The sequence below is a fragment of the Plasmodium brasilianum genome, chromosome 12, assembly GCF_023973825.1.
Source record: "Plasmodium brasilianum strain Bolivian I chromosome 12, whole genome shotgun sequence".
NCBI classification, from domain to species: Eukaryota; Apicomplexa; class Aconoidasida; order Haemosporida; family Plasmodiidae; genus Plasmodium; species Plasmodium brasilianum.
The window spans coordinates 2812556-2827086 of NC_090125.1; the positions used below are offsets into that span (position 1 = coordinate 2812556).

Below are 14531 nucleotides of genomic sequence, written 5' to 3' on the forward strand. Positions count from 1 at the left end.
ACGATAAATTACTTTATTTTTTTTTAATATGATTAAGCAAAATATTAAATAAAAAATTTTTTTTTCGTTAAAAAGTAAAATGGTGTATATCCATATATGCGCGTATGAATATGTATATATAAATATTTATATATGTATGAAAAGTTTTTTTGTACATTTAATAAAAGATTGAAATGAAAAATATAATAAAATAGTAAAAAAATTGTTCGTCGTACATTTTACTGTTCATGTGTACGTATTAATATGGTTCATATAAATAGCCTTTTGAAAGTATAACATAAATAAAAGTATTAGCTTAAAAATGAAGTTATATGGAGCAGGGTATTTTCTGTTACGTTTTTGAGAGGCGTGTGACAAAATACACGACTACATTATTACTCGTAATATATATCATAAAGCATTTGATTACAAAACTTGGCACCGAAAAGATAATTATATATATATTTATATATAATGAATGTACAATAACAAATATATAAGGTTTTCTGAAATCTTAAAGGTATGGTTATTGATGATATGCACGAAATTGTTTTTACGTTAAATAAAAAGATTGTAATAAATATAACGCTGTGTATATACGTCCTTCTTTACATGAAAATATTCCTAAATTAAAAATGTATACTTCTTCCTTGAGAAAAATGTAAGAACATTTTATAATGCACTACACATAAAATGGGGCATATTACATATTTATATATATATATTTACCATTATACACATACATGTATATATATGTATTTTAGTTAAATTAGCATATATATATAGTAATTTGCCTACACTCAAAGGGTACTTCATTTATATTGTTTAAATAGCTTAAAAGAAATATAAAAATCTGTTACTCAGAAAAAAATAAAATAAAATTTTGAATAGTATACAATATTTCCAATTAATATTATGCAATAATTTATAAACCTCATATAATTTTATTAGTGTAACCTTTTAGGAATAATAAAAAAATAGATAAAAATTATATAATGTTAAATAAATGTTGATAAATTAATATTTAGAAAATTTTTTTATTTTTACTAGCTTATTTTAATAAATATTTTTCATCGATATGTTTCCTATTAATTATATAATAATGTGCAATAGCCCGTTAATAATTCGTATAAGCTTATTTTCTTACATATAAAAAGTATATTATTTAATATTGCAATTAATATTGCAATTAATATTGCAGATTGAATTTAAATAGTCCAATAAGGCAAAAAGAGAAAAAAAAAAAAAAAAAAACTGAAATGAAAACGAAATTGTAGTATACAGCAGAAGATCAGTTTCATAGTTAATTCTAGGTTTTTACTATATTTTTTTTTTTTTTTTAATAACGTTAAACATATTTGAAGCGTAACATTTGCTAGTACATAAGAATTAATATACACATAAATATGTAAATATATATATATGCACATATATATATAAATATTATGGCGTCCTTGGATTTTCACTTTTTGCCTATATATTTTCATCCTTATTTTAACGGCTAATAAATTCATTTTATAATAAAGTTCCAAACAAGAAATATTATATTCCTTTTAACAAAATGAGCTTTAATTTACATATATATATGCATGAATATATTTACGTACTTGTATGTATATGAATTAGGAAATAAGAAATCATCATTTCTTTAAAAATTAAGAGCTATTTTCATATTACTTTTGAAAATATATATTATTTTAAGAACATTTATTTAAAAAGCCCAACTTAGTACTAATTAACGAATACTGTAATGACATGACGTAATGTTGTAAGTTTTATATCAAAACGAAGAAAATCTGACAGTTCCCAATGTAGTGTGTATTTGTTGTATTATGATTGTATATATTTATATGTATATATTCTTTTCACTAATATATATTATGCAATAATATATTCCCCCATCAAATTTGCATTTATTACATTTATATCTTATTTATAAGTATTCATCAGTGAAAATAATAATTTGCATATTCATCAGAAAAGTTTTGTAATTTTAAAGCTTTATATATACATATCACTTATATAACAAAAACGAAATAAAGCAAAAGTGAACGATACTTGTGTATTTAAAAGTATTATATACGTTGTACTTACTATATTGCCTCAGTGAAAAAATACGAAGTTTAAAAATTGTTCTCTTTAGAAGTACTGATTTGTAAAATTTTAGGTGAATTAAAAATAAGTTGGAACAATGCATATTTTTTCACGCATATTTTATGAAATACAGAATATATATATTGAAATGATTTTATACGAATTCAATTAAATTTTTTTTAAAATTAAAAATGTATGTGATACTTAATTTTATTGAATAATACAAAAAAGCCACCTTTAAATTTGAAATAGTATGTATGTTTTATTAAAAATAGCAATATGATGAGTATGTGGATTTAATTTATTTATTTTTTCTTTTTTTTCCATTTCGTTTGTTATTTTGAAATTTTAGACTGAGAAAACAAAAATTATGATATTTTTTATGTAAATGTACTGTCAACCTTCTTAACTTAAGAAAAAATAATATTAAACTTGTGTATATTTAACGCTACGAATGATGTAAATTTACATATATAATCATTGTTATAAATATATTCATGAATTTCTGTTGATGTATGTATATTACCGTAAGTGTATTACGTAAGAATATTACGTAAGTACTTTACACTAAGCATATTGCTGTTAGTATATTGCTTTGTATATGTGCTTAAATTAGAACATTTATGGACGAAAACCTTAAAAATATATTACGCAACAGTATAAATATAAGCATTATATTTTGTTAGTACTGCAGCAGTACCTATAGTATAAAGGGAAATTATATTTTCAACGGGTGTTTAATTAACTGCTTTAAGTTGTTACAGAGAAAAGAAAAAATTTTTCACATTTAGGTGATTTTTTTTCTCAAAAGAGGAAGGAATTGTGCATTGCAGAAATTTTAAATTGTATATATAATACAAAAAATAAAAAGAAAAAAAAAGCCTTAATATATATAGATATATACATGCATTTACATGTATGCGTAAGTACTTGCATACACATAAGAGCAAAAAATGTTCACAACAATAATCGGAGTTCTTGATTTGCGATAAGGTAACTTTGTTGAGGACTAATCAAAAAAAATTCTATAAGATGAAAAAGTTTAACATTTAATGTTAATAAATAATTAGAAATATAGTGAGCTCTTAGCATAAAATATATTTATAAATGAAATGTTTGACAAATTGATTAAATAGCAAAAATATATACATATATACATATGAATAAATACATAAAACAAATATGTAAAATAAATATTCATATAACTAAGAAATAAAGCAAATAACTAACGCATGAAAACACAAGAAAACAAAAATGTTTTCGCTTATTAAGTCAGTTTTTTCTAATTTTCAAGATGAAAAAGATTTAAAAATACTAATTATTGGTGAATGTGATTCAGGTAAGACAAGCTTATTTAATTTAATTAGTAGCTACCATAATAAGAGTAAATATGATATCTTGAACACGGTGTTTTCAAAAAGTGATAATAGCAGTAACTGTGCTCTAGGTTTTAATACAAAAAAAATTATTTTTAATAGAAAAAATTTGAAAATATACGATTTAGAAGGAACAGCAACAAATACTATAAGCATTTATGACTGTTATTATGAGGACACAGATGTCATTTTTTACGTAATTGATGCAAAAATTGAAAAACATATTTTTAAAGCAATTATATATTTAACTTGCTTAGGAAGAAATAGAATTAATGATAAAAAAAAGAATAAAAATGAAAAAAAAGAGGAATTTTTAAGACCCATTATTATATTGGGGAATAAGTCCGAAGATAATTCTTCTTTTTTTTCTGCACCTTGTATATCTAATTATATTAAATCTATTGATATTTATAAGAATGAAAAATTCTGGCAATTTTTTTTATCGAATAATAACACATTTCTAAACTACTATTTAGGTGTATTGTATGAAAAGGTAGTTGACTACTTAATAATAAATAAATTTTCTCTAGACAAATTTTTAGTATTAGGGAAAGAAAAAGACTATAAACGAAGGGAAAAACAAGGGTTGGATAATTCAGAATTGTTAAAAAAATGTAGAAGTTTTATAGAGGATATAAAAAACAATAATAAACATTGTATAACCATAGATGAAGTAGAAAATAATGAATTACTTTGTTATATTTTGAAAAATATTGTTAACGAAAACATAAATTATTATAAATGTATACCAGTGGAAGTATACAATATAAGCGTATTGAAAAATAAGGGAATTTATGAAGTTATTGAAGCAGTTTTTCAAAAGCACTTTAATAGGGATAATCGTACAATTAAAGGGTATACTTATAACAACTTTGATGAAAAGGACACTAATGCAATGAAATTTGTAGACAGACAGATTAGTTTTTATGAGGATACTAATGGGAACTATTATCATTCTGAAAAGGGTGATTGTAATATAATTGTGTCCACTGCATATGGAAAAGATGTTTTAGAGGGTAATATTATTGATACGAAATATAATGATGATAAGTATGACGAAAAAAGTTATGAGAATAACAAAGGGAATGAAACTTATAAAAATTGTCATATGAACATGAATAAAGGAAGAGATAATAGTAATGCATTAGTTTGTCCGTATTTATCAACGAAAAACGTGCCTTATGTACATGGTAGCAATCAGAATTATCTTTTGAATAATAATGAATCACGTAATAGTAGAACGGAGGACACGTTATCAAACACACGAAATAATGCATATATCATGTATGAATATAATACTAATCCTGTTAATTTATTTATTGAACATATTCAACATGTATATTTTGGAAAAGATAGTTGTGAAAGTATTCCTAATATATCAAACTCCTTGAAAGAGAAAAATGCAAAATATGAAAAAAAAAGTAATATTTTAAAAAAGACTCAACAGACAAAACAAATAGATTTAATGAATATGGAGAACAATGAAAGACAAAATGGGACCCATGTAGAGAAACCATCGCTCAAAAGAGCTGACCAGCAGCATCAAGAAAAAGTTGAGGTGAGGCAGGAATATGAGGAAGGCGCATACAAGGAGATGATAATATACGAGCAGAAAGAAACATTTGAGGAAAAGAAAACATTCGAGAATAATGAAACAATTGAGGAAAAAGAAACACATGATAGTACATTATTTTCAATAGAAAAATTTGAACCAGAGAAGAATGAACATAAAGAAGGGAATATTGTGAAAAGCATAAAATGTAAACAAAATAAGGTGGGTACGCAGGAAATAAATGAACATATAGAATATAAAGAAGACGAGGAAAACGAAGTAGGCTTAAACAAAAGGGACAAAGATAAAATTTTACATAAAGAAGCAAATAAGAGTATGGAAGGTACACAAATTATTGAAGAACAGGGGAAAATAAACGAGGAGGAAACATATATAACAAGGTCAAATAATAAAAAGAAAAATGATATAAAAAACGATTTGAACGAACTATGGAGCAGGCACGAAAATGACGTTGAAAATATAGAAGACGAAGAAAGGAAAGTAAAAGAGCATTATGAATATGTAGTTGAAGAGAATGCTTATGAAGAGGCCGAACTTGATGGACACGCACACGGAATGGAAACATATTCAAAAGATAGCTTCCATTATAATGATGTATCATGTGGAGATAATTACAAAAATAATATTAGTTACACAGATTATTCATCAAATGAGGAAAAGATAAAAAAAGGAAAAGATTTATTTCATAAAAAAATGAACCCAAATAATAATATGGACGATAATGGAAATTACATATATAAAAGCAAGATTTACAAAAAAAAATATTCATTAAAAGAAAAAAAAAAAAAAAAAAACTTTTGTATAATAAAAAAATCGAAAGCAATTTTGAAGTAAATTCCAGTAATTCATTTGAAAATGTAAGCCTGATGAATGTCATGTGTATAGATTCATTAAATAATACATAGATATAAAAAAAAAAGAAAATTAAACACTTAGAAGTTCTTCGTACATGTATTAAAATATACACACTTTTATTATTACGCACAAGCTTGATATTAATCGAAATTATTCAATTTCTTTTTAATTCCTCCATTTATGTTCTTTCTTCATTTTACAAGGAATCTAAATTTACTCCTCGCCAATTTAATAATAAACTCTATTCACTAATACGTCATTTTTAATGCATACATATATATATATATTATAAATCATTTTCATTTTGTTGCCCATTTTTTACCACTTACTTATATGTGAATATCTTTTCTTTTTTTTTTGTGAACGAAACTATTTCCTAATAATATAATACCTTTTATGTTTATCAACTTAATATGAAAATACTTTTAACAGTCAATTGAAGGTGTATAAATAGGTAGACAGATAAACGTATATAAATAAAAAAAAAAAAAATAGAAAAAATAATATATATAAAGGAATAATAAAAAAAAAAAAAAAAAAGGATACAAGTTAATAAAGTTAGAAAGGGTTGATACTTACTGAAAGGAAAGATGGAATAATCATTAGGGGAAGGGAGTAGTAGTAGTCTTAAATTGAAACATTTGTTAACTAATACATTTTGCGAACATTACTGATTTTATTACCTCGATACACTTTACACATTTTCTAGAACTATGGATGTCGAAGAACCTAAATAATTATTTATAGAAGCACATCCTAGTTTCATATCAAAATTTTTTAAAACTGTTATTAATGATATAAAAATTCTTGAGCCAGAAACTGCACTAGGATGACCTAAGGATAGGGATCCACCGTTTAAATTGACATTTGATAAATCTAAATTTAAATTATTCATATTAAATATTACATCTAGTGCTGATGATTCATTAATTTCGTAGTAATCTACAAAAGATTTGTTTATTTTCTTCAAGCATTTCGTTATAGAGTGAGATATACTTAAAGGAAAATCAGAAGGATAAACAGAAGCATTATCATATGTTATTATTTCAGCTAAAGGATTCAGTTCAAGTTCATTTATTTTTTTTTCGCTCATTAATATAATAGCGCATGCGCCGTCTGCGAATGGGGCTATATTATAATTTGTTACGATAGAATCACTAGACAAATTACAAATATTGTCAATACTACATTTTTTATATATTTCATCACTGTCGATGATAGTTTTTTCTAATTCTAATTTATTTTTTTTTTTTTGAATTATTAATGGGAAAATTTCTTGTTGAATCAAATTATCACTATAAGCATTAGCTGTTCTTTTGAATGAGTTAATAACATATTCATCTAAATCAACTCTTGGTATTTTAAACTTCTTACAAAATAATTCGAACATATTATCTTTTTTTAATTCCTTACTATTAGTTATGTAATCATACCCATCACTCAAATTAGTGTCATAGAGAATATTATTCCCTAAATTATATTTTGCTGTTCTTAAATTTTTCAAAAAAAATGGGCTCTGTGACATAGATTCCATTGAGCCAACAACACAAACATCTTTTCCTCCTTTGATAAATTCATATCCAACTGTTATGGAATCTAAACCACTACAACATAAATTGCTTACTAGATGCGTTTTCGCGTCTATGTTTATCCCTGTAAAGGTTTTAGCAGTAATGAACGTGGGTGTAAATGTGGCTACGTATACCAACGCAGCACAAGGGCGCAGTAAAAATTTGCCTACTAATCTGCCAAGGATTATACATATATACGTACATATATACGTACATATATACGTACATATATACGTACATACATGCATGCATACATACATACATACATATATACATAAGTATATATATACATACACATATATGTATGTTTAAATTCATGCGTAACTTACCTGTGGCAACAAGAATTTTCTGAAGGGGCAGTGGTCCGCAACCGCCTGAAAAGGACTGGCCAAAAACTAAACAATCGACCACATTTTTTTCAATTTGACTCCTCTCGAGGGCTTTTAATATAGTGGGAATAGCTATTGCATAGGTTAACAAATGTAGTGAATACGTAAATATAAATATATATATATACATGTACGTGTGCGTAAAAAGTTTTATTGGTTAAAGGAAAAAATGGGCAAATAAAGACGCCCCGCCATTTATATATATTTTAATTTTTCTTTTTTTATATACCTAATTTGTGTACAGGTATTTGTGAAATGCTCCCGCATAAGGCACCTATTGGTGTTCTGGCGTAACCAACAACGTAAACTTTTCTGAGGCTATTCTCTATCATAATTTAATCCATCCGTTCTTATTAACACGTTATATTATGCATTTATATTATTCATATTTCTGTATATTTTATGCTCATGTACATATGTATACAATATTAAAAATTCATATATAAAGATCACTGTTAATCCTACCTTATATGAATTTACAAGTATTGAGGTTCACAATTTTTTTTTTATTATTTACAAGCCATTACAAAACGTAAGAAACATTAAACCCATTCTCAAGTTACGAACACATGGCAAGCAGTTTAGTGATATGTATATATATATATGTACACAAATGTAGAAAAAAAAAAAAAAAATTTCATGCAGTACTTCTTGAAGCGAATCTGTGCTGCACATGTAGAAATCAAACGAAAAAAAAATGTATTGGAAAGATTTAAGAGGGGAAATAAAATATTAAATATGTAATGCTCAAAGCGGAAAGGAATAAAAGGAAAGTAAAATAAACATGCTATAATTTCCTGCAAATATTTTTTGCAGATAAAAAAAAAGAAAAAAATATATTTTAGTACCAGCATCCTGTTGTGCCCTTTTTGAAAAGGATCTCATATAAAAAGCTTAAGTAAAACTTTGAAAGACCTACTATTCTCATAAATTGTGCACATGAAAAACGTATTTTCCGGAGAGATTATTAACAGTTATTGAAAATTATTATGTACGCAAACGGAAAAATAGGTTATAATGGTTGTAGTAAAAGGGAAAAAATAAGGAAAAGGACATAAAAACTTGCAAAATAAAGCAAAATTAGGGTGAAATAAGGCAAAATATGGTATGTTAAAGAAAAATAGGATAAACTGAAACAAGATAAGTTAGGACAAGGCAAGGAAGGGAACACCAAGTCTAATAGTGTAACAAAATATAATACTACAAGGTAAAGAAAAAAGACGAGGTTATAAAATGATCAGAAGCATAGCGCTAAGATGCAAAAATAACACAAAAGTAAACGGGAAATGGAAAATTAGTAGTAATGTAGATTATAAAAGAGTAAAATTCAAATGGGACGATAAATATTTTTCGTTATGTATTTGTGATTTAGTACCAAGTAATAAAAATAATGTAGAAGAATTAGAGATGAAAAATATGAACATAATTAAAGATATAACGAAAACAAAATATGACTTTGTCATATTTGGAATTGGATATTTGGACTCTGATAAAATATTAAAATCTTTTAATAGAGCTGATTTACTTCAAACGAAGAGGATTGATTCGATTCACTCAAATTTAAAAAAAGCTAATGGTCAATATATTTCAATAGTTCAACAATGCCTTCTTTTAAAAATTCCACATTTCTTTTTAGGTAGGGACAGGCTAACTGAATTGACAAGTATCGGTACAGCTATATTTAGCAACCCCAAAGAAATATTTTCATTATTATATTACTTTCTTATTAATAGTGAAAAAAATGGAAAGAATAGTAGTACTACCTCTAGTCAACATAAGAGGGAACTAGAGGACAAGGAATATAATTTACAATTTAATGCCCCCAATTTTTATAACGCATTAATTGTAGAAAATGCTTTATATCTAATATACAATATTCATGCAACCTTGTTAAAAATAGTGAAATCAAAATATTACATACCTCCCCATGGTAGTACCGCCTCTACCTCTACTTCAAATTATACTAACACGAGTAATGGTATAAATAACACAGATGTTAAGAAAAATGTGAAGCAAAGAATATTTTCCTTTTTCAACGAAACAACGTATGACCAAATAAATAACATAAGAAATCAAATTAGAAGAACAGAATTATTTGATGATTACATAATATCTACAGACAAAACAGATATAAACATTTTAATTGTTTGTGACAGTATAAGTGTTGACTATTTTTACAACTACTTACAAAAAAACCTCTATCTATGGCATACCATTAGTCCGTTCTATAATGAATTATTTGCCTTGGAAAAAAAAAACATATATAAATTTGTGTTGTCTTTGTTTTTATTTATAATTGCACCTCTGGCCTGGGCACTTACCTTCCTAATCAGATATTTGTACTATCTATGGGTAGAATATTTTACTAAAGGAAAAGTAATAACTGTTGGAGGAGATTTATTTTTTCAAGATTCTAAACTAGTTCATGCAAATGAGCACACCATAAATTCTGAAGATAATTATGATAAATTCATTAACTCTATAAACAATAACACAACTGAATTTGAGAAGGTAAGCCTGCTAGGTGGTCTACTGCAGTGGTTCAAAAATAAAAGCAGAAATTAGCATTTATGTCCTCCGCTTATGCGAATACGTATATGTATACATATATATATATATATGCTTGGGCGCATGTATATGGGTTTATTTATTTGTACCTTTCCACCTTCTCTTTTTTTAAGCATATTTCTTTCCTAACAATATTTGGTATTATCTTAAAATGATTTGCTCAAACAGCTTTACATATAAATTATGCTTAGCAAACTTAACTTCCTTTCTTTCGTTTTTCTTATTTTTAAAATTAATTTATTTACTTATATGTATACTACTGCTTATTTTATGGCAAATATAGTCTCATGCGTTTATGAGAAGCACAAAAAAAAAAAAAAAAAATGTATTTATAAAAAATATTAAATAAATATTGTAAAACAAGTTATGGAAAAAAATATTGATAAGACGTAAAACAATCATTTAAAACTTTGCTTCATCGATATAGTGAATTTAAAAAAAAAATAAAAATTTTTACACTACTATGGAGATGTTTTTTTGAAGTAAAAACATTAAACTGCATACCGTTTTGTGAAAATAATTTGATCAAAAATGGTATAAAGTTTTTATTTTATTTTTTCATCACTGTAGTGTGTTATATACAATCAATATTTTATTTATTTGTCTTGGCATATAATTCTTTATTTATGTTTATTTTTACTTTATTTTTTTTAAAAAATAAAAATTTTCTTTTTTCTTTTTTCCTCATTATTTCGTCTCCTTTTTCTTTGGTATTTGTGTTATCCGTGCTCAGTTTTACTTATTTAATACTTTTTTTTTTATTTTTCTTACCTTAATCTTTTATTTTTTTTTCTACATTTGCGTATCTTTCACGCTTAATTTGTTTTTTGTCCTTAACTTCTTCTTCAGATGATATAGATCTTGGTCTTTCTTTTTCTTCACCTTTTAGTCTTTGTTCTTTTTTTTCTGTTTCTTCCTGTTTTTCCCCTTTCGTCCTTCCTCTGAGATCCTGTTTAACTTCATATACTTTTGTCTGTTTTCTTTGTGTTTTTTTTCCATCTTCTTCCTTTATTTCATTAACTTTTTCATCTTTAATTTTTTCTTTACCCCTTTCACCTTTAACTTTTTCACTTTTGACATTTTCTTCTTTTACTTCCCTATGTGATCTTTTTGTTTCATATCTGTTTTCCTTCAACTCATATTTTAAGTTATTTGATTTTTCCACATAATTATCTTTTCGTCTTTTTCTTTGTTCCTCAAATTCTTTATCACTCTCATTCATTACTTCACTTTTGTTTTTTCTTTTATTTCGCTCGTTTTTCACATTATGATTCGGATCAGAACTTTGGTTGGATGTCGAATCATCTGCATGATATTCTTTTTTTCTCTGGTGTGTATGATTATCCGTATTTTCGTCCGTATCAGACGATAATTTCGAATTGTTAGAAATGTTTAACGAATCATTTTTTTCGGTATTTTTCTCTCCACCTCTTCTTTCATCATTATATTTCCTACTTCTATCAGTTAAGCTGCGCCTTCTAGAACTCCCTGATTTGCATTTTTCAGAATCGACACTGTTTTTTTTCCTATAATAATTTTTAATATTATTTAATAATTTTAAAGTTTCTTGACTACTTCGATTATTGTTCATTTTGGAATTTTTTAAATCATGATTATTTTCTTTTCCATGATTTGTAGAATAATTTTCATGTCTTTCTTTCCTTTTCAACATGCCTCGTGTCAAAACGCTACCACTTCTTACAATACTTTCCCTATTATATTTATAACGTCTTACATAACTAACATCTGAATCATCATCACTATAACGTTTTTTACGACATCGTTTATTAGAATTTCTTCTACCTTTTTTATGTGAATTCCTTCGGTTAGCTCTCCCATGTTGGACTCGGTTTATATCCCGTAACCTCGAGTGTCCCCTTTTGTTATCAATGTCATTCGTATGCCTATCATTCGTATGCCTATCATTCGTATGCCTATCATTCGTATGTCTATCATTCGTATGTCTATCATTCGTATGTCTATCATTCGTATGCCTATCATTCGTATGCCTATCATTCGTATGCCTATCATTCGTATGCCTATCATTCGTATGTCTATCATTCGTATGTCTATCATTCGTATGTCTATCATTCGTATGCCTATCATTCGTATGCCTATCATTCGTATGCCTATCATTCGTATGTCTATCATTCGTATGCCTATCATTCGTATATCTGTCATTCATATGCCTGTCATATGAATGTTTATCATGCTTATGCTTTTCTTGCCTGTGGAGTTTATACTTATCACTGTCATACTTATCGCTGTTATAGTGATCATTGTTAACCTTGTTCTTATTCACGTTGTCATTATTCTCGTTACTGCTACTATGATTTTTATTGATATCGTCATTACTGTTCCTCCGTATGCCATTTTTATTTTTTTTAGTTCCTGCTCTAACGTCATGTACATATTTTGCTACGTTAAAATTGCCGGTATTTGGATTCGTGTACTCTTCAAATGACGTCGACGAATCAGATGGACGCGCTGAGCTCACTGTATACGATTTAGAATTAGTTCCATATGAATCTCCTGAAGGAGTTGATTCACTGGAATAGGGTGACCCTATTGGACATGCCGAATCACTTGTATAGGAAATTCCGCTCACATGCGATACGTCTCTTGGACAAGAAGTGTCGGTAGGGGTTTCTGGACATTTCAGTATTTTAATCTTTCGTTTTTTTTTTTTATATTGTTTCCTCTTTGACTTAGACGAATAGCTAGAATAACTGGAATTTGACAAAGAGGAATTTCTTTTTATACTTCTTGATTTATCTCCTTCGCTTGAAATATCCGATGATACTGTGTCCTTCGCATTACTTGATTCTTTCGAATATGATGAAGCGTATTTTTTATCATTTTTGAAATATTTTTCATTTTTTACTCTTTTTTCCTTATTTTCATATTTTGCTAATTTTTTTAATCTGTTTTTACTATTATTAAGCGTTCGTTCTTCCTTTATGCGCTCCTTTTTTTCTTTTACGCCTTCCTCTTTTTCCTTTACATGCTCCTTTTTTGTTTTTATGTGCTCCTTTTTTTCTTTTACATACTCCTTTTCTTCCTTTAGGCTCTCCTTTGCTTCCCTTTCGTCTTCCTTTTTTTCCTTTTTAATTTTCAGAGCCCTTTGAAAATTTTCTAATTGTTTTCTTTTTCTATCATTAAGCATATGAGTATTTTCGTTAGTGTTAATAGTTCGATTTTCACTTATGTTAAACTTTTCTTCTCTTTTTTTTTTTTCATAATATTCATCATATAGTTTATTTCTGTAATTATTAACTAGTTCCTCAACGCCTTCTTTACCTGTATCTCTCAGACTTTCTTCATATAAATGAACTTTTAATTCTATATTTCTTTTATCAGAATGTTCAATGATAGAAAAATCGCAAGTATATTTTTTGTCAACTAGATTATTATTCATTTTTACTTCATTTCTAAATCTTTCATATTCTCTTAAAGTATTCCTAGCATTTCGAATATGTGCCATGTTCGTTTGAACGTATCCATTTGTTCCTGAACCTCTTGGAGTCTTCAACCCAATACCATTATACATTTTGAGACTTCAATCTTTAAACTTTAATCTCTTATGCATAAAAAGGGAGACAGTAAAATCTCTATTTTTAACTCAATGCCCAATGCATACATATATTCATACGTACATAAGCACGTACATATATATATATATAATTTTTTTTTTTTTTTCCTTTAATAGCTTCTTATGTGTGAAAATGGGCTCTACAGTGTTTAAGTGCCTTCAATAAGTATATACATACAAACATTCATACCTTCATGTATATATACATACATACATACATACAAACATACATACCTTCATGCATATATATGATATATATATATATATAATTATATATTAAATTGTTGATTTATTTCCGCACAAGGTAATTGTTTATGCTGTGAGGAGTTCATGCATATTCATATATAATACGTAAATATGCATATATACGATAAGTATTTATCTGCTTGTTCGCTTGCTTTATAGGTGTAATTTTTCGTAAAAACACTCTTGTGTTTTTATTTCTGAATTCAGCAATTTCCGTATTTCTTCCTTCATTAAACTTTTTAGCTTCTTTTTAAGTATATATAAAATGCTATTATTCTTTTTGAGTTA

The 14531-nt window shown here is 26.5% G+C and overlaps 4 protein-coding genes across 4 annotated transcripts; 2 read left to right on the forward strand and 2 right to left on the reverse strand.

The window, feature by feature from the left end:
• Positions 1-3327: 3327 nt before the first annotated feature.
• On the forward strand, positions 3328-5856 carry MKS88_004574 (uncharacterized protein; the record flags this gene model as incomplete). Its single annotated transcript, XM_067217761.1, has 1 exon — positions 3328-5856. The coding sequence occupies one exon, from the start codon at positions 3328-3330 to the stop codon at positions 5854-5856; it is 2529 nt and encodes an 842-aa protein (XP_067072157.1).
• A 715-nt stretch (positions 5857-6571) lies between these two features.
• Positions 6572-8169, reverse strand: MKS88_004575 (acetyl-CoA acetyltransferase; the record flags this gene model as incomplete). The annotated part of the gene is made up of 3 exons (XM_067217762.1): positions 6572-7530; positions 7778-7909; positions 8067-8169. The coding sequence occupies 3 exons, from the start codon at positions 8167-8169 to the stop codon at positions 6572-6574; spliced, it is 1194 nt and encodes a 397-aa protein (XP_067072158.1).
• Positions 8170-9070: 901 nt separating this feature from the next.
• Positions 9071-10402, forward strand: MKS88_004576 (uncharacterized protein; the record flags this gene model as incomplete). The annotated part of the gene is made up of 1 exon (XM_067217763.1): positions 9071-10402. One exon carries the CDS (start codon positions 9071-9073, stop codon positions 10400-10402), a length of 1332 nt encoding a protein of 443 aa, XP_067072159.1.
• Positions 10403-11177: 775 nt separating this feature from the next.
• Positions 11178-13955, reverse strand: MKS88_004577 (uncharacterized protein; the record flags this gene model as incomplete). The annotated part of the gene is made up of 1 exon (XM_067217764.1): positions 11178-13955. One exon carries the CDS (start codon positions 13953-13955, stop codon positions 11178-11180), a length of 2778 nt encoding a protein of 925 aa, XP_067072160.1.
• Between the last annotated feature and the right edge of the window lie 576 nt (positions 13956-14531).